General features: G+C 43.3%; 1 protein-coding gene across 3 annotated transcripts in view; it reads left to right on the forward strand.

Moving 5' to 3' along the window:
- Positions 1-23111, forward strand: part of STOX1 (storkhead box 1) — a 65622-nt gene that overhangs the window by 39227 nt on the left and 3284 nt on the right. Inside the window, exons 2-3 of one of the 3 annotated variants that reach the window (XM_003258199.4) lie at positions 15404-15556; positions 17599-19957. In XM_003258199.4, the coding sequence (XP_003258247.4) occupies positions 15404-15556; positions 17599-19957 (2512 nt within the window). The remainder of the gene's footprint in view (positions 1-15403; positions 15557-17598; positions 19958-23111) is intronic. The other 2 variants (XM_030799145.1, XM_030799147.1) reach the window with 2 other exon arrangements.

A 23111-nucleotide genomic window follows, 5' to 3' on the forward strand; every position in this document is an offset into this window, starting at 1 on the left:
ACTATGTTAAATTGAGTGGGTTGAACTGGCCATGCGGACGGCCAATGCTGTAGAGAAATGATTGAAATGTCCGCTCCTGTATCTACCAAACCTTTAAATTTCTTTCCCTGAATAGTTATTTCACAGGTAGGATGTTTATCCGTAATTTGATTTACCCAGTAAATTTATCCGTAATTTGATTTCCCTTGTTTATTTGTACTGCAAAATCCCCCTGTTCTTTTAGTTTCACTTTTTCCTAGTCCCACATACAGTAAAATCAGAAGCTGCGCTATACGCTCTCCCGGTTCTGCCTTCCAAGGAACGGAGGTAGATAAAATGATTTGAATTTCCCCATTACAATCTCAGTCAATTACTCCTGTATGAACCTGCACTCCTTTTAAATTTAAACTAGATCTTCCCAGAAGTAGTCCTACCGTTCCTGCTGGCAGCGTTCCGCAGACCTGCTGGCAGGGGTCCGCAGACTCCTGTTGGTACTTTCTGTGGTGGCTCTCCAGGCAGACTCACAGCCCTGGCTGTGGCAGGGGATAAGCATTGTATAGGGGTGAGGGAGTGGCCTGAGCTGGGAATGCCCCGGTTTGGAACGGGGCCCAGGACGGGCCCCTCATGGCATTTCCCGAAATCGGGTTTCTGTCTTTATCAAATTTAGAATGACACTGATTGGACCAATGCTTTTCTTTCTTTTTTTTTTTTTTTTTTTTTTGAGGCAGAGTCTTGCTCTGTCATCCATGCTGGAGTGCAGTGCCACGATCTCGGTCACTGCAAGCTCCGCCTCCCAGGTTCACACCATTTTCCAGCCTCAGCCTCCCGAGTAGCTGGGACTACAAGTGCCCGCCACCATGCCCAGCTATTTTTTTTGTATTTTTAGTACAGACAGGGTTTCACCATGTTAGCCAGGATGGTCTTGATCTCCTGACCTCGTGATCTGCCCACCTCGGCCTCCTAAAGTGCTGGGATTACAGGTGTGAGCCACTGCGCCTGGCCCAATGCTTCAGGCATAGACCTGGTTCATACTGATTGATAGCCTGTTTAAACTCTTTGAGTAATTTAGAGGGAAAAGGCTCAAATGTAGCCATAACATTCCCATATTGATCTGGGGGGTGATCCTAACAGGGAACTGCCAAGCCTCTAAATCACCCTCTCTTCTAGCTTTCTGAATTCTTGCCTGAATAGAACTGAGGGTGGTTGCTCGCGGCGCTGCTCTAACAGCCACTGGGGCGACTACTTTTTGCCCAGTGTCCTCTGGAAAAGAAAGATCCAGAGGGTCTGGCCAATCTTCAAGGTATTGAGGGGGTGCCAAGGGGCAGGGACAAGCTTCCCCTTCTTGGGTCTCTTTAAGTGGTTGACAGATCTGTTCTTTTATCTCTTTCGCAACGTTATCACACTTCCCCTCTCCTTCATCTCCTTCCTCCTCATTGTCAGTGTGAAAAGGTTCCAAGGTGGAACGAATCAGAGCCCACACTGACCAGACAGTTATAGGAATATCCTCAGCACTATCCTTATATGCCTTTTTGAGTGCGCTGCCTACCTTCTTCCAGACCTCTACATCCATAGTTCCTCAGTTCAGAAACCAGGGGCAATATTTCTCTTACCGCACTAAAAAGCCGCATAAGGCGACTAGTGGTAACCTTCACTCCTTTTCTGAGGAGCTGCTGAAGCAGACTCAAATAAGCCTCGTGCCTGTTCGACCCTTGTCTAATTTTTACCCTGATGCTTCTAAGCTCCCCTTTTTATTCACCACGGGGATTGCTTAAGAGTACTCGGGTGTCCTCCAGTGTAGTTCCACGTTCTCCAACCGTCGCTCTGGCGACCCTTCGACCCAGGTTCGAGCCCCATGTTTGGGTGCTGCTTGTCGAGACCAGCTCGGTCGTGGAGACCCCAATCCAGCGGTGCTAGAGGAATAAAGACACAGACACAGAAATAGAGTGCAAAGTGGGATCGGGGGGCTAACAGTCTTTAGAGCTGAGAGCCTCGAACAGAGTTTGACCCACCTATTTATTGACAGTAAGGCCGAGATAAACATTGTTTCTGCAGTTTATAGATGAACTAAAAGTATTCTTCACAAGAACAAAGGGACAGGCTCTGGCTAGTTATCTGCAGCAGGAACATGTCCTTAAGGCATAGATCACTCATGCCATTGTTTGTGGTTTAGGAACACCTTGAGCAGTTTTCCACCCTGGGTGGGCCAGATGTTCCTTGCCCTCATTCCGGTAAGCCAGCAACCTCCAGCGTGAGCGTCATAGCCATCATGAGCATGTCACAGTGCTGCAGAGATCTTGTTTATGGCCAGTCTTGGGGCCTGTTCCTAGCATAATCCCAGCTACTCAGGAGGCTGAGGCAGGAGAATCTCCTGAACCCAGGAGGCAGTTTGCACTCCAGCCTGGGCAACAAGAGTGAAACTCCATCTCAAAAAAAGAAAAGTCAGAATTGGCCAAGAAATCCATCCATGTGCCTAACTGGTGCCGTGCAGGAGAAACTTGAAGTACTAGTAATGACATGGAACAGGGTCTGATCAAGTTAATATCTTAATTTGGGAAGAAAAGTTAAAAAGTGCTGATATCAGTAGAAGAACTGACACATGTCAAATCTATTCCAGGTATTTTCAGATTGTTTTCCCACAGTAACCTTTTAGCCAGATACTATTATTCATCTTCAAGAGTTGAGGTCACTAATTAATACTCAAAGAGGGTACACTGACAGTAAGTGGAAGTACAGAATGTGAGCCCAGGCCTACCTGACCAGCTCCACTGTTATTTATCCCGTGCTGCCTTAGTGGCCCAAGGCCCTATGAGGAACAGTCTGGCTCTTCTTCCTCGTGATGGTCCTGGCCCAGGCAGCCACAGACTTCTGGGAGTAGCATTCAGGCTTGGGACCCAGGAATACTGAGTCCTAGTCCTACCAATTACGGCCTCATGATAGGTTAAGATTGTCTTAACCAACTGCTGCTCTTCCATGACAGTCAAAGCCCATTGAGTGTGAGGACTGTATCCTGTTTGGTCTTGTAACCTTTGTAACTGGTATATAGTAGATAATAAATATATGCTGGATAAGGAATGATTGAGGGACTGTGCTGTTATAATATCAATTTACTCTGAGTGCCTGATGCTAAACAATGGTAGCCACTCATTAAATGTTTATTAAATAGTACATAAGAAGAAGGAGAATATATTTCCAGCTGATGGGATCAGAAAACTATTCATGATAGAGTCACTGAGCATTTTAGTCTTTTTTTTTTTTTTTTTGAGACGGAGTCTCACTCTGTCACCCAGGCTGGAGTGCAGTGGCGCAATCTCGGCTCACTGCAAGCTCCGCCTCCCGGGTTCACGCCATTCTCCTGCCTCAGCCTCTCCGAGTAGCTGGGACTACAGGCGCCCGCCACCGCGCCCGGCTAATTTTTTTGTATTTTTTAGTAGAGACGGGGTTTCACCGTGGTCTCGATCTCCTGACCTCGTGATCCACCCGCCTCGGCCTCCCAAAGTGCTTAGTTAGTCTTAAATGACAGGATTTTGAAACACTGAGGTATGGGGAAGAGTGCTGTAGGTGGAGGAGACAGGGACGAGGGGACAGGATATGGAGAGGTACTGACTATTCAGGGAGAGGCCAATCTGAATGGAGGGAAGTCACAGCTTAAGGTACGGTACTTAGCTGAAGGGTAGTACAGTACTTAGGAAAAAGGAGTTTGTTGTCAAATATGATCAGGGAACACTGGGTTAAATAAACTAGGTAGTTGTTTGTTATAGAAGTTTTCAGAGCCTTTCACAATATCACTGTGGCTCCAAGCAGCATTTCTCAAACATTTGGCATAGGGACCCTTTTTCTTATAGAGAGCATTTCATGGAATGAATGTTCCACAGAACCCTTTTTGCGAAATGCTGATCTAGTTCAGTCCCCTGTGTATGGGCAAGGGAACTGAGACCCAAAGAAGAGAGGCGACTTACTCAGGGCCACAGAGCAGAATCTGGATTAGAACCCCAATACCCTGATCAGATTGCTTGGCCCCCGGTATAGGACTTGTTTGTAATGTGAGGACCATGAAAATAGAAAGGACAGCTTTAAAAAAAAATCTAGAGAAACTTTAATATTTTATTCAAACCACCACCTTTGTGCTGGACTTTTAAATTTTTATTTATTTTTTTCTTTCTCTCCTAACTTCCTAAACTTGTTAAGTGCTGGACTTTTTACCCCCGTTTTGTACAGTGGTATTTTCTGTTAATCACCATGACTAGACCTGTTAGTCCCTGTCACTGCCTTTGCGGCCTCCAGAATCTTGGGAAGAAGAGGCACCATAATCTGCTCCAAGTTTCCTGGAGGTCAAAAAAATGATGTTCTCCTGCATGACCATTTTTAGGGACATATAGGTACTACAGCAGTTTACAACCTGTGCCTCTCTTGCTATTTGTATAGCTATTCCTTGCCCCCAACCCTTGTAACTGGTGTGGTAGATAGAATGGTTCACCAAAGATGCCCACGTCCTGATACCTGGAACCTGTGAATATGTTACCTTACATGGCTAAAGAGACTTTTCAGGTGTAACTAGGTTATGGAGATTAAATTAGGGAGATTATTCTAGATTATCTGGGTGGATCCTGTCTAATCACAGGTACTCTTAAAAGCAGATAAATTTTCTCTGGCAAGAAGCAGAAGCAATGCAGTGGAAGTGCACGTCAGAGAGTGTGGGCAGATTTAATTCTGTGTTTGAAGATGAAGGGGACAACATGACAGGAAATAGAGGTGACTGAGAGAGGCTCCCATCTGACAGTCATCGAGGAAATAGTGACTGCTGTCCTCAGTCCTACAACCATAAGGAACTGATTTCTGCCAAAAACCGAAATGAGAGTTAAAACATTCTACCCCAGAGTCTCCTGATAAAGCCTAGGCTGGCCAGCACTTCGGTTTTGGCTCTGACACCCAGAACTTCTGACCTATAGACTGTGAGATAATAAATTTGTGTTGTTTTAAGCAACTAAGTTGCTGTAATTGATTTTGACAGCCATTGAAAACTAACACGACTGAATGAAGTCATGAACATATCCAGGGTGGAAGCCTTGAAGGGAAAGAGGGTAGGAAAGGGCACCTCAGAGCCTAAGGGTTTTGGGCCAAATGTGGATTCGTTTTAGTATTATTCAAAAGCCAGCTGATTTGAGTCATTCAGCTGGTTTGAGTTGGTCATTCCTGACTAAGGCTCCTTGTATCTCGATCCACAGTGAGGGTGGTGGCCATGGGGGAAGGGAGCTAGAGGCTCAAAGGGCACCCCCGGGTGGGGCCACCTGTCTTCTTGGTGTATCAGTGTGCTGACAACCAAATTGTGGGGTCTGTTTCAGGCCCTCTGAGACCCAACTGATAGTCAGTATTAGTGAATATATCACTCGAAAAGGAGGCCTCTAACTAAATTCTGACAGCTTGAAGTGTGATAAGTAAAGAAGACATTACTAAGGACTCCTGCTGTTGAACAGCTCAACTTCCCAAGGGAAGCCTTTAGCTTTCCAGCAGAGGGTATTTCCCAGAAGGGAGCCATTTGTCTAGGAGTCAAAAATAAACATCACCATGCCTGAGAAAGAATTCCAGCTTCCATGGCAGATAACCCGATTACACTTAGATCTGCAGCCAGCTTCTGTCTTGGTACTCTTTTGTTTCTAAATGTGGAGGAAAGTTTTTGCATTCTTTTACTTTACTAAAATAAAAGGGAGACGTGGAGAGGGGCTTGATTTACTGGCCTGGAACCTTTCTTCTTTTTGTTTCCATTTCATTTGATTTTCTGAACCTATTTGAAGTTGTAACACAATAGATCTAATTGTTTAAAGCCATCAAAGATTTGCACAGCATCTTATCTTTAATGAGGGGCATGTTGTTACAAATGCTTCAGTTTTTCAAAGTTCAGGATTAATTTTAATGTTAAAAACATTTGGTGGAAATTCTGTACTGGATAAAAGAGCAGTTTAAAATCACGGAAGCTTCTTGGATTACTTTGAACAAAACATCCTTTTTTTTTAAATTAAACTTGAGTGTACCTGCAGGCTGTTTTATTTGCACTCTGTTGTCATCCCTAATGCATGTAGAAGATACCTTTCCCACAGTGTGATTCAATACAGGCGCCCAGAAAGATGGTCTCAGATTTCATGTGTCTGGGTAATTAGTTGAGTTAGAGCAGCTCTGTTAAACCACTTGAAAGTCAATAATGCATGGATTTCTGGCAGACTTCCTAGCTCTGAGTCCATAAACACACTTGCATAGGGACTAAATGTTCTTATAGTATAGAAAAACTCATGTTCTAAATATAAAATAAGTAATACTAGGGATTAGTTTTTTCTTTTCTTTTCTTTCTTTTTTTTTTTTTTTGAGATGGAGTTTCACTTTTGTCACCCAGGCTGGAGTGCAATGGCACAGTCTCGGCTCACCACAACCTCCATCTCCTGGGTTCAAGTGATTCTCCTGCCTCAGCCTCCAGTGTAGCTGGGATCACAGGCACCCACCACCACGCCCAGCTTATTTTTGTAATTTTTAGTAGAGACGAGGTTTCACCATGTTGGCCAGGCTGGTCTCAAACTCCTGACCTCAGGTGATTGGCCCACCTTGGCCTCCCAAAGTGTTGGGATTACAGGCGTGAGCCACTGCGCCAAGTCTAGGATTCATTTTTTTCTACAATTTAATTCTATGACAAATTCATGTTTTATTATGACACAAAAATGTTAGGATGTGACTGCTTTTTGAATTCTGAAAGAAAATCTTTCCTCTGTCTTGCAGATTAGTAGCACAGTCTTTCATGGGCCTTAAAATCAGATTCAAGCATCCCGATTTAAAATGTTAGAATTTAAATTCCAAGAGCAGACCCTCTTGGAATTGGTTTTGGTCTTTTAAAAGCATAACATTAATGTAAAATAAGCCTAGTTGTTCTTTTTTTTCCCCTTAACGGTACAGTTTTTATTAAAACTTTAATTTTGTCCCTGAGGTTTTACTGGAGTGCTCAGATATCAAAATAAACACTTTTTTTTTTCTTTTTTAGAGACAGGGTCTTGCTCTGTCACCCAGGCTTCAGTGCAGTGCCATCATCATAGATCACTGCAGCCTTGAACGCCTAGGCTCAAGCAATCCTCCAGCCTCGCCTGCCAAAATGTTGGGGTTGCAGGCATCAGCCACCGTGCCCGGCCACATTCAGATTTGATAAGGATTCTTTTACTTCTGAGACGGAGCAGGGACCCTCTTTTTAGGGGCCTGTGCCCAAACAAGAGCATTTTTTTTTTTTTTTTTTGAGACGGAGTCTCGCTCTGTCGCCCAGTCTGGAATGCAGTGGCGCCATCTTGGCTCACTGCAAGCTCCGCCTCCCGGGTTCACGGCATTCTCCTCCCTCAGCCTCCCCAGTAGCTGGGACTCCAGGCGCCCGCCACCACGCCCAGCTAATTTTTTTGTATTTTTAGTAGAGACGGGGTTTCACCGTGTTAGCCAGGATGATCTTGATTTGCTGACCTCGTGATCCACCTGCCTCAGCCTCCCAAAGTGTTGGGATTACAGGTGTGAGCCACCACGCCTGGCCTTTTTTTTTTTTTTTAATCCTGAGTTTTAGAAAAATTCCAGATAGCTAGCTAGTCCTTTTCTTTTTTTTTTTTTTTCCTTAAATCCACCATGGAAAAGGTATCATGTTGTCTTTTTTCTTTTGCTACCTCGTCCTAAAAAGTAAGTAACTTATTAAAAAGGCAGTAACCTGAAACAATAGCCAAAAAAGTTAGAATCCAGAGGTGTTTCGTTTCCCTATAAAAACTAAAGATAACATCTTAACATATGTCCCTGAGTTGTCTTTCAGAAACTTGGACCCCTCCTCTGAAGACTGTCAACCAACAGATTCACTGGCACATAAACCTCAGATAAGAAAAAATTAAGTACTAAACCCTGACCTGCGTTCTTTGTTCTAAATTTCTTCCTAATGGACTTGGAAGGAGTCATACCCCTGAGCCAGTTACTGACCCCAAATTTTTAAACAAAGCTTCTCTTCCGTAACCAATTAAAATAGAAAATCTTTAAATGTACCTACGATCTGTAAGCCCCTTCAAGATATCCTGCCCTTTTAAGCCAAAACCAATGTATAATCTCCATATATTAATTTATAATTTTGCTTGTAACTTCTACTCTCCTTCCCCTGCCTTTAAAAACCCTTGCTTACAAGACATTGGAAGGTCAGGATTTAAACAATGGCTGCCTGGTCCTCCTTCCTTGGCACCCTACAAATAAATGCCTTCTCTTCTATAGCTGTAAGAAGCCTTGATGTAGATACCTGGATTTACTGTGCCAGGCGAGAGGACCCCAGTTCAGTTAACCCTTCAAGGGTGTTCTGAGTGAACAAGGCAAACACAGAATTGGGCCAGGTGGATTGTAATGATTTTGTAATGATTCTCATTGCAGTATGAGTATTCACACCTCCTGAATTGGCCAGGAAATGGATTTTTTAGTCACTTGGTGACCCAGGGTCACAGGCTTTCTTTGTGTCTGGCTGGGTTTCCACTAAAATGCTTATGATACCAAACCTCACCTTCAACTAATTTTTAGTTACCTTCAAGATGTGGAGTGAATGTGCTATTTGAAGTCTGGCATTGTTGCCCTGTGTCAGACCTTCTCTCAGGGCGCAGGTCTTGTCAAGGTCCACATCCTTCGGCTTGTGATCCTCACGCCCCCCAACCTGGGGGAAAATCACTTCACTGGGTAGGCCCATGTGCTGACGCCAACTCTCCCTCTTACAAGAGTGCAAAGTTTAGGCATATTTTCATTTTGCTAATGTTTCCCAGTGATCATCTGTAACTGGAAGATTTTAGGAGTCCATAGGGCGCCTGGTTGAAGATCTTTCCAGTACCACAGTTCTTGGGAGTGTTCACTGGCTCCACTACAGCTACCCTGCTGGGTCTGGCGGGAAGGCAATCTTGAGATGTTTCTATTTGTCATGGGTGCACCTCTTGATATTCTGCATTGGGGTATGAGTATTCACACCTCCTGAATTGGCCAGGAAGTGGCTCTTTGAGCCCCTTGTTTTTCTGATAGAAAACAGCCAGGATAGGGTATTCTAGAGGCCTTCTCCTTGAGGCTTATGGAAGGGGCCTTTGTGTCCTTACATAAAGAAACCACCTCTTTTTCCTCAGAACTTTGATGAGGTCTTGGGTTGCACTGGAACAATATTGTTGAGCTATGGTCACCAACTCCAAGAGCAAGTCACACTTTCCCAGGGGCCTGCTCCTATTGGCCAGCGGCTTTCTAGGCCACTGTCATTAGGCACCAGGGAGCAGAAACTGATTGCTTGGGGTTGTATGAATCCACGTCCATCCCACAGGAGGCTGATTCTAACATTGTCTGCTACAAGGGCCTGCTCTGGACTTCACTGGATGAAAAGCTTTTGATAGTGAAGAGCTCAGTATTTTCATTTGTGAATTGGGCAGACATGCTACATTTAATTTGCTTTGCACTTTTTTTCCCCTAAACAAGTGGACTTGTAAAAGAATAATTTTTTAAACTCCTCATACTTTGCTTTTATCATTACTTTGACTTTTTTTTTTTTCTGTGGCGGTGAGGAGTGGGGATTGCTTTCTGGTCTTTACCAGAATAAATATATATATATATTCTGAATATGTATATTCTGAATATATATATATTTTGAAATGGAGTTTTACTTGTTGCCCAGGCTGTAGTGCAATGGCGCGATCTCAGCTCACCGCAACCTCCGCCCTTCCGGGTTCAAGCGATTCTCCTGCCTAAGCCTCCTGAGTAGCTGGGATTCAGGCATGCGCCACCACACCCGGCTAATTTTGTACTTTTAGTAGAGACGGGGTTTCTCCACGTTGGTCAGGCTGGTCTCAAACTCCCAACCTCAGGTGATCCGCCCCCCTCAGCCTCTCAAATTGCTGGGATTACAGGCATAAGCCACCACGCCTGGCCAACAAAAAAATTTTATACAGCAACTAAATCCTTTCGTAGTACAGCAAAGAATCAGTAAATTAATAACAAAAATCCTTTTCAGAAAGTGTAGCAGGCACAAATAACCTCACCTCTATGGTTCTACTTTGTTATTTTTTGTGAAACCAGTCTTTCAGCCTAAACACTAAAACACTCTTTGGTGTTTCTGAGGCACCAAAGAGTACAAGACTGTGTAAACAGAGAACGCTGTTGTCAACTGTTTATGCTCTGGCTCGAAGTCTCTCCTTAGCCTTCTGAGCCCTGCTCAGCTCAAGGGTCAAAGGTCCACAGCTGGCCTAGACTGAAGAGTGCTCTTCAGTTTACTCCCTCATAGTTGAGGACAGACCCAAAGGGCTGGCCTTCTCTTATTGTGGAATCTGGTTACATCTGTAAGTGGGATCTTCTGCATAGAAAGTTAATTTTTGGTGAAAAACTCTAAGAGATGCCTTCCAAAAAGCAAAGGAGTGCAAAAGTCACTGAAACAGACCATAGCTGAAGCTTGAAAATGATCTCCATGTCTGTCATAAATGTTCCCGTGTCAGGGTGCACTCTGCTTTCCTGCACAAAGGAAACTCGATGATTTGTGCACTTGAAGGATGTATCTTAGCAACGGCTGTGAGGGAAATGTACTGAGAAACTTTCTCTAGGCTTTGTCTAGAGGAGCTCCACAGCAGAGGCGAATAGCAATTAACAGTGTCCTCTAAAATGAAGTTTACATTTAGTTGTATTAATTTTAAGGGGGGAAAAAGGGCAATTAGTCTTCCTAGTTGATAGCAGATTTGTTCATTCTTTTAAAATACCCATCCGCATGTCATAGTAGGAATTATGAATAAATTTTTTAAGAGTATCTTTGGATTTGGCAAACAGTGTTAGGGTTCTTTTAACAAGGTGGGGTTTGAAAAATGTAAGAAAAAAGTTGTGTTTCATACATTTCTCCTTGGTAATTAAAAGTAGTGCTTTTTGAAAAATCACGTTTTTGCTCTTATTCTGAAGTAATTATAGATTCATAGGTTGCAAACAAATATACAGGAAGCCCTATGCACCTCTCTCCCAGCCCCATGAAAATCTATTTTGACTACTAGTTTTCCTATAGAAAGAGGAAACAAACCTAAGGATTGAACTAGAAAATGGGCTGCTTCAGTTCTAGCCCAAAGGCATAGTGGAGACCGCACTACTATTTTTTCTAGTGCACAGAAATGGGCAGCCACCTGCAGGCGGGCACAGCAGGGACACCAGACGACATGCTGATTTTCTCTCTTTCAGTGTTCTCCCCCACCCCATCTCCAAGTTCACAGTGCCTGGTTTTAAGGAAAGGTGAAGTGAGGCTCAAACGGGTATTAGGTGGCTAAGGAAAGCCTTCAGGCTTTGCCCTCTATGTCTAGCCCTTGTCTTTCAAGGAAGGGAAACTTTTCTCCCCTCTTTTAAAATTAAGGGCCTCTAATCCTCTAGGTTTTATGGCTGGCTTTGGAGAAAGGGGGTTCTGGTTTCTATGACCTGCCTTGGGGAAGAAGGATTCTTATTTCTATGGCCTTAGAAACAAGATAGGAGGATAGGAAAAGGCCAGAAAAAACCTCTTGCTTCTGAGGCCTTCATTATGGAGTATTACTTTCTGAGTTCCAAGTGCAGTGGGGATGGGTAATCAATTTCAAGATCACAGGAAAAGATGTTTTTAGGGAGGTAGGGAAGAGAGATATAAAAGCTTAAAGCCACTTATTTTAACTAAGCACATACAGTTATATCAAAGAAGCATAAAAATATTTAAAATTGTACTTTAATTTCACATTTTGTCTGGTTGAGTGGGGAGATGGAAGCCAAGAAAGTAAAACTCAGATGAGGAAGGAAAAAAGAAAGAAAAAGAGGGAGTGAGGATAGAGGCTTGTTACCCTCTAACAAGTTCCGAAGTTGAGTTTCAAGGAGGATTTTGAGTTTTAGGTAAATTAATGCCCCGCTTGGACAGATTTTCAGGACATCATCTATCGCCACTCTTTGAAATGCTAATTAATTGATTAGCCATTCATCCTAGCTTTTCAGAGTGGTATAGGCCTCTGAGAATCACCCAATGGGATAGCCACAGCCACACCTAGAGGAGATCCTTCCCAGGCTGCAGAAGCAGACAGCAATTCTACCTTGTGATGTGACCTTCCAAGGCCAGATAGAGAAACTTAAGCAAACAAGGGAACAATGGAAAGTATAACAGCAAAATGCTTATGATTTCTTTGTTGAAGTCCTTTATCTTCATGCAGATACAATAAGAATACAGTACTGGCCACTTATCAGCTCTGGGCTTCAACCCTTCACACCTGGCCCCTCAACAACCAGTAAAATGTACTGCTTTCTCTACTGTCACTGGGAGAGTTTAACTGCAGAGCATAATCAAGTTTTCTTAATTCTTTAGCTTCCTTCTGGCTATACTTGACTCTCCATTCAGCCCCAGGATCATGTTTGTTAAATGGTTAGCTACTTTAACATTGCTGTCATTAACACCCTAACCCTCTACCAATCCAAAGAGTAGTACTAAGACCTGCAGTGTAAACATCCCTGGGAGGCTGTTAGAAGTGCAGGATCAGGGGCTCTGAATCAGAATCTGCACATTAGTAAGATCTCCTGGTGATCCTCATATGCACATTTTAAAGTTTTAGAGGCATGGGCTGGCCTCCCCCAGCTCTCACCCTTTTCCACTACAAAATGCCACCCCTCTGCCAAAAGCTATGCGTAAATCACCTGGAGACTCAGGGCTCCTTCACAATCTTCTTACTCATTTTTTATTTCCTAGTACTTTGAGAATAGCTCCTCAAACCCCCTTTCCACCTGCCATCCTCTTATTCCCATTTTTCCCTCCTCTCATTTCTATTTTCTTTCTAACTTGACAGAAGTCAGATGACTTTGCTGTGCTAATATTTTTTTTCCTTCTCTGCCTCAATATATTTCTGGTCTTCTGCCACCCTCTATTATTTTCTCAAGTCTCAGATAGAGTAGCATCTTCCTCATTTGTAAGCTAGCCTCTCTACTTACGCCCTTGATACACTTTCCCTTTCCCCTTCTTTGAGATCTTGCTATCTTACTGATCTCCCCTCTCCCAGAATCATGTCCACCATCTCCACTAAGCTCTTCCTTTTTACATCCAAAGGGACACAGATCTTATTTTAAGAAAACCACAGCATCCAGTCATATTCACTGGATCCTACTCCTTTCTGATTTATGATCTATCTCTCCTTATTCACCATCAGATTTTGCATACAAATGGTCTAGAGCAGTGGTTTCCAACCGGGATGACTTAGCCATTGAGAGGACATTTGGAAGTGTCTGGAGACATTTTTCGTTGCTGCAACTGTGGGAAATGCTACTGGCATCTAATGGGTAGAGGCCATAATGCTATTAAATATCCTACAATGCACAGGGCAGCCTCCCACCGCAAAATTATCTGGCTAGGGTGGCTACTTATCCCAATTTGCCAGTAACTTTCCTAGCTGTAGGCTTATAGCACTGAATGTCCTGTGTCCCAGGAAGCACCTCAGTCCTGGGCATACTGGGACCATTGTTCATCATCATATGTCTCATCCCAAATGTCAAAAGTGCTAAAGTTGAGAAACGCTGCTCTACAAGGAACACCCATTAACTTTACATTTTTCTCACCAACTTCCTTTCCTTCAATTGGAACTTTAATTTCTGTCTTCTTTTCTACTGAAATAGTTTTCTTTTTCTTTTTTTTTTTTTTTTTTTGTTTTTCTTTTGTTTTGTTTTCCTAGAGACAGGGTCTCACCCTCACCTAGGCAGGAGTGCAATGGTGCAGTCATAGCTCATTTCAGCCTCTAACTCCTGGGCTCAAGTAATCCTCGCACCTTAGCCCACTAGCAGCTAGGAGAGGCAAACCACCATCCTGGCTAATTTTTAAAATTTTTATCTTTGTAGAGATTGGATCTCGCTATGTTGCTCAGGCTGATCTCGAATTCCTGGCCTCAGGTGATCTCCCTAAAGTGTTGGGATTACACCTGTGAGCCACTGTGGCCAGGCTGAAATTGTTTTCTTAAAAGTCACCAGTGGCACCTTCCAATCAAGAAATCCAATGGCTTTTCTCCTTCCTCAACCCTTTGGATTTCCTTCTAAGCATTTGATACTGTTGACCACTATTTTTTTGAAGCCCCTTTTTTTTATACTTTTGGTATGTGCCAAGAGGTATGTGTTCTTTTGTGGGTTCCTAATTCCTACTGTGTTTTTTCTTTTTTGGTATTTTTTGAGATGGAGTCTCAGTCTGTCTAGGCTTTGCCTAGGCTCACTCACTAGGCTGGAGTGCAGTGGCGCCATCTCGGCTCACTGCAACCTCCGCCTCCTGGGTTTAAGTGATTCTCCTGCCTCAGCCTCCTGAGTAGCTGGGATTACAGGAGCCCGCCACCATGCCCAGCTAATTTTTGTATTTTTAGTAGAGACGGGGTTTTACCATGTTGGCCAGGCTGGTCTCAAACTCCTGACCTCGGGTGATCCGCCCACCTCGGCCTCCCAAAGTGCTGGGGTTACAGGCCTGAGCCACCACGTCTGGTCCCTACTGTGTCTTAAATGTAGATTGTTTCTTAGTTAGGTTTTTCTTGGTGCTTTTCTTTATTCTCCTATTAAATAATTTATTCCACTCTAGCTTCAGATCTCATTTCTATTAGTTGATTCCTAACTCTCTTTCCTGAGTCTTAGTCTTTCATTTCCAATTGATTGAGGGGTTTCCATGGATGTCCAGCAGAATCCAGTACTCAACCTGAGTAATGGCAGGTTAAGAAGAACATTTAATACACTGGCTAGGAGGAAAGACGATATAGTCTAGCTTACATTTCCAGCCTTGTCTTCCACTTTGGTCCTGTATTGAGCCTTGAGTTCTATTGAACCAGGATAACTCTATCCATGTCCTTACATGTGCTTTCCATGGTTTTGCTTCATGTCTTCTTGCTCATTGGAAAACACTTCTGCCTTTCTTCAAATCTTCCTGATCATCCCAATCAGGAAAATGTGGAATGGTGAAAATGCTGGATCAGGAGTCAGAAGACCTATTTCTGTCACTTTACTTGCTTTTAGACTTGGGACCATTACTTGAGTTTTCTATAACTTTATATATTTTAAGTAAAGAAATAATCCTGTGTCTGCCTTTCTCAAGATAGCTAATACGAAAAAATAGTTTGAAAGATGGTAAACTGCTGGTATATAAGTATTGCGTGACCTCCTGAACTCTGATAATACTTTGAGCCTTTCTAATGGACTCTTGCCATCTCTTATTGTAGAGACAGTTAATACACATTTCTTAAAAGTAGAGACCATAATGTAAATCTTTCTTGCGTAGTTTCTGTCATTGTACATGTCATGTTAACAGATTCTGAGTAAAGACTGATGAAAGCATTGCAATTCTACTTATTAGTCTTTATTTTTGTTTCACTAATTCCAAGCATTTTATACTATATCAAATTTATCAACCCCCCTCCCTTTTTTTAAATCTCCAATTTAGGTGATGTCTTTCCAGTGCAAATGAATCCAATAACTCAATCTCAGTTTGTACCTTTGGGTGAAGTTCTTTGCTGTGCTATATCTGATATGAATACAGCTCAGATTGTAGTAACACAGGAATCACTTTTGGAGCATTTGATGAAACATTACCCAGGTAGAGTAATAAGTTCTTCTCTATTTGTACTTCACTGTATGCGTTTGGTTTCTATTTATAATTAGTCTTAAACACATAAATAAACTGGGTGATATCCTTTTTTCCCCCTCTTCTATAGAACTTTATATCAGAACCCTGCCAGAAGAAGTCCTGCATCAACAAATTTGATAAGGGTATTCCTTTTACATTTCAGATAAACTTTTCCAAAAATAAATGCTTACGGCAATAAATAAATAAATCACACTCTGTGGAAAGGAGTGCAAAATGAGAAAGTAAAGTTTATTTGCCCCCATCTCCCATTTTTTCATTCTCACTTCCCAGAGGTAATAACTGCTATTATCATTTCTTATATATGATAATATAATACATTTTTCATAACATAAATTGGATCTTTTTTTTTTTTTTTTTGAGACAGAGTCTCGCTCTGTCACCCAGGCTGGAGTGCAATGGCGCGATCTCGGCTCACTGCAACCTCCACCTCCCCGGGGTTCAAGCGATTCTTCTGCCTCAGCCTCCTCAGTAGCTGGGATTACAGGCACCCGCCAGCATGCCCAGATAATTTTTGTATTTTTAGTAGAGACAGGGTTTCACCATGTTGGTTAGGCTGGTCTTGAACTCCTGACCTCATGATCCACCCGCCTCGGCCTCCCAAAGTGTTGGGATTACAGGCATGAGCCACCGTGCCCAGCATAAATTGGATCATTCTATACATTCCCTCAACACGTTTCCCTTATTAACTTAAAAACATATCTTGGAGATCTGTCGATGCTAACATATATTGATATGTCTCATTCTTTATTTTATTTGAGACAAGGCCTCACTCTGTTGCCCAGATTAGAGTGCAGAGGCACCTTCTTAGATCACTGCAGCCTCAAACTCGTGGGTTGAAGCAATCCACCTGCCTCAGCCTCCCAAGTAGCTGGGACCACAGGTGCACGCCACTCATTCTTTTATTTATTTTCTTCCTTTTCAAGAATGGCATCTGGGCCGGGCATGGTGGCTCACGCCTGTAATCCCAGCACTTTGGGAGGCCAAGGTGGGCAGATCACGAGGTCAAGAGATTGAAAGCATCCTGGCCAATATGGTGAAACCCCATCTCTACTAAAAACTACAAAAAAAAAAAATTAGGCATGGTGGCAGGTGCCTGTAATCCTAGCTACTAAATAAAAGAATGCTTTCCTCAGTCACAGTTTAAATTTATAATGGGTTTTTATTTGAATGAATTCAGATTTTTTTTGTCTATTTACTCATTAACCTACCCATGTGACTTTGTGTGGACCAAATTATTTTCCTGTTATTTTTATTTTTATTTTTGAGACAGGGTCTCACTATGTTGCCCAGGTTGGAGTGCAGTGGTGCAATTACGGCTCATTGCAACCTCTGCCTCCAAGGGCTCAAGCAATCCTCCCACCTCAGCCTCCAAAGCATCTGGTACTACAGACACCCGCCACCATGCCCTGCTAATTTTTGTATTTCTAGTAGAGGTATGATTTCACCATGTTGCCCAGCCTGGTCTTGAACTCCTGAGTTAAAGCGATCTGCCTGCCTCAGCCTCCCAAAGTGCTGGGATTACAGGTGTGAGCCACCATGCCTGGCCTATTCCTATTATTTAAGTTATAAATATTATTTATACTTCTTTGGCTTTTTTTTTTTTTTTTTGAGACAGGGTCTTGGTTTGTTGCCCAGGCTGGAGTACAGTGGCACGATCATAGCTCACTGCAGCCTTGAACTCCTGGACTCAAATGATCCTTCCATACCTGGGCTAATGTTTAAAAATTTTTTTGTAGAGACGAAGTCTTGCTATGTTGCCTAGCCTTGTCTTGAACTCCTGGCTCAAGTGATCCTCCTGCCTCAGCCTCCCAAAACTCTGGGATTATAGGCATGAGCCATCACACTCATCCCTGGCATTTTAATCACATGTATTAATCATGTTACAGTCAGCTCTGGGTTTATCAAGCCAATGTGTAGTCATTTCAGAGTTACTGATTTCACTCATTAAAATTTTTCTTATTCAAAATCTGTAAAATGCTTGTCTGTTTTAGGCATTGCAATTCCATCGGAAGATATTCTTTATACCACTCTGGGAACGCTGATTAAAGAAAGGAAGATTTATCACACTGGAGAAGGATACTTCATAGTTACTCCTCAGACTTACTTCATTACAAATACAACCACCCAGGAAAATAAGAGAGTGCTGCCATCAGATGAAAGTCACCTGATGCCAGCTTCCATGACGTATCTGGTGAGCATGGAGAGCTGTGTAGAGTCAGCCCAAGAGAATGCTGCCCCCATATGCCACTGTCAGTCTTGCCAGTGTTTCTGGGACGTGCACACTCAGGATGTTCAGGAACCACCAGTTGCTGCAGAAGTGACTAGGAAGAGTCATAGAGGTCTTGGGGAGTCTGTACCTTGGGTACAGAATGGGGCAGTTTCAGTGTCTGCGGAGCACCACATTTGTGAGAGCACCAAACCTTTACCATACACAAGAGATAAGGAAAAAGGCAAGAAGTTTGGTTTTAGTCTGTTATGGCGCAGCATATCTAGAAAGGAGAAGCCCAAAACAGAACACAGCAGTTTCTCTGCTCAGTTCCCACCTGAAGAATGGCCTGTCCGAGATGAAGATGACTTGGACAATATCCCTCGAGATGTTGAACATGAGATAATCAAACGAATTAACCCCATTTTGACTGTTGACAATTTAATCAAACACACCGTCCTAATGCAAAAATACGAAGAACAGAAAAAATATAATAGCCAGGGCACTTCCACTGACATGCTGACAATCGGGCATAAATATCCTTCAAAAGAGCGGGTTAAGAAAAGGCAGGGTCTGTCTGCAAAACCTCGAGGGCAGGGCCATTCTCGCAGGGATAGACACAAAGCCAGGAATCAGGGAAGTGAGCTTCAGCCAGGAAGCATTAGATTGGAGAAACACCCCAAGCTCCCTGCTACACAGCCCATCCCAAGAATTAAAAGCCCAAATGAAATGGTAGGTCAGAAACCACTTGGTGAGATTACAACAGTGCTAGGTTCCCATTTGATTTACAAAAAGCGAATCAGTAATCCTTTCCAGGGTTTGTCTCACCGAGGAAGCACAATATCCAAAGGGCACAAAATTCAGAAGACCAGTGATCTGAAACCCAGCCAGACTGGACCAAAGGAAAAGCCTTTCCAAAAGCCTAGGTCCTTGGATTCCTCAAGAATCTTTGATGGTAGAGCCAAAGAGCCATATGCTGAACAACCTAATGATAAAATGGAAGCAGAATCCATTTACATAAATGACCCTACTGTCAAACCCATCAATGATGACTTCAGAGGTCACCTCTTCAGTCACCCTCAACATAGCATGTTGCAAAATGATGGTAAATGCTGTCCCTTTATGGAAAGCACGTTGAGATACGAAGTGTATGGTGGAGAAAATGAGGTAATTCCTGAAGTCTTGAGGAAAAGTCATTCCCACTTTGACAAATTAGGGGAGACCAAAGAGACTCCGCATAGCCTGCCATCACCAGGTGCCTCCTTTTCAGACCGAACACCCTCTGCTTGTAGATTAGTGGATAACACAATACACCAGTTTCAAAATCTTGGCCTTTTGGATTACCCAGTTGGCGTGAACCCTTTAAGACAACCTGAAAGACAAGACAGAGACTCAGAAGAATTATTGAGAAAAGGATTTGTCCAGGATGCAGAGACTACAAGCCTAGAAAATGAACGGCTTTCTAATGATGACCAGGCCTTGTATCAGAATGAAGTGGAAGATGATGATGGTGCCTGTAGTTCATTATATCTAGAGGAGGATGACATTTCTGAGAATGATGACTTATGTCAAATGCTGCCTGGCCACAGTCAGTATTCCTTCACAGGTGGAAGCCAGGGAAATCATTTAGGAAAACAAAAAGTGATTGAGAGATCTCTGACTGAGTACAACAGCACAATGGAGAGGGTTGAGCCTCAGGTGCTTAAAAGGAACGAATGCTACAAACCCACTGGGCTGCATGCTACCCCAGGTGAAAGCCAAGAACCTAACCTCTCTGCTGAAAGTTGTGGCCTAAATTCAGGGGCCCAGTTTGGTTTTAACTACGAAGAAGAACCCACTGTTGCTAAACGTGTACAGTCCTCAGCACCTGCTGATGAAAGAATCTTTGATTACTATAGCACAAGAAAAGCCAGTTTCGAAGCTGAAGTCATACAAGACGCTATTGGTGACACAAGAAAGAAGCCAGCTAGCTGGAGTCAGAGTCCTCAGAATCAGGAAATGAGAAAACATTTCCCACAAAAGTTCCAACTTTTCAACACTTCACATATGCCAGTGTTGGCTCAGGATGTCCAATATGAACACAGTCACTTGGAAGGGACAGAATATCACAGCATGGCAGGAGATAGTGGAATAGATTCTCCACGGTAAGTCCACACAAAAGTGTCTGATTTAGGCCAGATGCAGTGGCTCATGCCTGTAATCCCAGCACTTTGGGAGGCCGAGGCGGGCAGATCATGAGGTCAAGATATCGAGACCATCCTGGCCAACATGGTGAAACCCCGTCTCTACTAAAAATACAACCGGGCGTGGTGGCACGTGTAATCCCAGCTACTCGGGAGGCTGAGGTAGGAGAATCGCTTGAACCTGGGAGGTGGAGGTTGTAGTGAGCCGAGATCATGCCACTGTACTCCAGCCTGGTGATGGAGCAAGACTCTGTCTCAAAAAAAAGAAAAAAAAGAAAGTGTCTGATTAGCCGCTGTTCTACAGGAATTATGAAAATCAAGGGCATTGTTATCTAGTCAGCGACTACTGACTATCACACTTCTATAATGATACAATTCTTCCAGCTTTTATACCTTTACTGAATAAATTGTATAAAGTTACAATGAAATCTCTTATATAGTAGGATACAGTTTATTTTTAATGTGAACCAAATTTGACTGTCCCCACTACTCATAAATCTTCAATTATTTCTAAAAATAGAAATTTCTATAAGCCAAGCACTTTTCTGAACTGAGGGTTGGAAGTTTTCACTTCTATGCCTGGCTCTACACAGGTTGAGAAAGGGATGTGGCTACTATCCACTAATATTTTATTTTATTTTTGAGGCAGAGTTTTGTTCTTGTCGCCCAGGCTGGAGTGCAATGGCGTGATCTCGGCTCACCACAGCCTCCACCTCCCGGATTCAAGTGATTCTCCTACCTCATCCTCCCAAGTATCTGGGATTACAGGCATGCACCACCACACCCGGCTAATTTTGTATTTTTAGTAGAGATGAGGTTTCTCCATGTTGGTCAGGCTGGTCTTGAACTCCCAACCTCAGGTGATCTGGCCGCCTTGGCCTCCCAAAGTGCTGGGATTACAGGCGTGAGCCACCATGCCCAGCCTAATATTTTCTTTCTTTCTTTCTTTTTTTTTTTTTTTGAGACAGAGTTTTGCTGTGTTGTCCAGGCTGGAGTGCAGTGGTGCAATCTCTGCTCACTGCAACCTCTGCCTCCTGGGTTCAAGCAATTCTCCCACTTTAGCCTCCTGAGTAGCTGGGATCACAGCCATGCACCACCACGCCCAGCTAATTTTTGCATTTTTTAGTAGAGACGAGATTTTGCCATGTTGGCCAGGCTGGCCTTGAACTCCTGACCTTAAGTGATCCACCCTCCTTAGCCTCCCAAAGTACTGCAATTACAGGTGTGAGCCACCATGCCCGGCCTCCACTAATGTTTTCCATGCCAATTTGTTTAAACGTTGTTTGGATTATAAAAGTAGTATAGCCATGAGAGAACACTTAAGAAGTACTGAAAAGTATTTTTTTTCCTTTTAAAAATAGCTAACAATCTTACTGGGTGAAAAATATTTTTTAAAACACCTATACTTATTCTGACACACACACACACACACACACACACACATATATTTTGAGATGGAGTTTTGCTCTTGTTGCCCGGGCTGGAATGCAATGGTGTGGTCTCAGCTCACTGCAACCTCTGCCTCCCGGGTTCAAGCAATTCTCCTGGCTCAGTCCCCCAAGTAGCTGGGATTACAGGTGCCCACCACCACGCCTGAGTAATTTTTGTATTTTCAGTAGAGACAGGGTTCCACCATGTTGGCCAGGCTGGTCTCGAACTCCTGACCTCAGGTGATCTGCCCGCCTCAGCCTCCCAAATTGCTGGGATTACAGGCGTGGGCCACTGTGCCTGGCCTAACATCTAGATATTTTTAAAAAATCATTTTATATTTGGTGTATTTCTGTATAACACTTCAGTCCAAATGTATAGATCTATAGATTTTGTCTGCTGGGCTCGTACTGAGTTACTATTTTGCATGTTGCTTTTTAAAATTAATAGTCTATCATATGAACATTTTCCCTACGTTATTTAATAGTTTCTCACAGGTCATTCTAAAATTTGGTTCATATCTTAGCCAGTATTTTTTTTTTTTTTTGCTTTGAGACAGTGATTGACTCTGTCACCCAGGCTGGAGTGCAGTGGTACAATCACAGCTCACTGCAGCTTCAACCTCCCTGGGCTCAAGTGATCCTCCTACCTCAGTCTCCCGCGTACCTGGGACTACAGTCACATGTCACTATGCCCAGCTAATTTTTTTTTTTTTTTTTGGAGAGATGGGGTTTCACCATGTTGCTCAGGCTGGTTAGTCTCAAACTCCTGGGCTCAAGCAATTCAGCCTCCCAAAGGGCTGGGGTTACAGGTGTGAGCCACTGAGCATGGCTGGCCCTATGCTTTTTTCTACGCATTTGTAAGTTGCTCTGTTGTTTTTTCTTTGAGACGGGGTTGCACTCTGTCACCCAGCTGGAGTGCAATGACACAATCATAGCTCACTGCAGCCTAGACCTCCTGGGCTCAAGCCATCCCCCAACCTCAGCCTCTGGAGTAGCTTGGATTATAGGCACATGCTACTATACCCAGCTAATTTTTGGTAGAGATGAGGTTTTACAATGTTACCAGTCTGGTCTCGAACTCCTGGGCTCAAGGGATTCTCCCGCTTCAGTCTCCCAAAGTGCTGGGATTACAGGCATGACCCACTGCACTGGCCATCAGGCTAATTAAAAAGTTTTTTTGATCACTTCTTGGCCTTTTGGCTAAGATCAAGTGTAAAAAAGTTTTTTTGTGGAGACAATATATTGCTATGTTGCCCAGGCTGGTCTCGAACTGGATTCAACTATCCTCTTGCCTTGGCCTCCCAGTTTTGGGATTGCAGGCGTGAGCCACTGTACCAGGGCTTAATAAAAGTATTTTTAACAACAAGTCATACAGAGCCATGGCTTTCTTTTTTCATATAACTTATGTATATCCTGTTATTGATAAATGTAGCTTAAGCTTGGTGTTTGTTTGTTTGTTTGTTTGTTTTTTGAGATGTAGTCTTGCTCTGTTGCCCAGGCTGGAGTGCAGTGGCGCGATCTCAGCTCACTGCAACCTCTGCCTCCTGGGTTCAAGCAATTCTCATGCCTCAGTCTCCCAAATAGCTGGGATTATAGGCACACACCACCAAGCCCAGCTAATTTTTGTGTTTTTATTAGAGACAGGGTTTCACCATGTTGTCCAGGCTGGTCTTGAACTCCTGCCT

This window comes from Nomascus leucogenys, chromosome 18 (genome assembly GCF_006542625.1).
Source record: "Nomascus leucogenys isolate Asia chromosome 18, Asia_NLE_v1, whole genome shotgun sequence".
Taxonomy (NCBI): Eukaryota; Metazoa; Chordata; class Mammalia; order Primates; family Hylobatidae; genus Nomascus; species Nomascus leucogenys.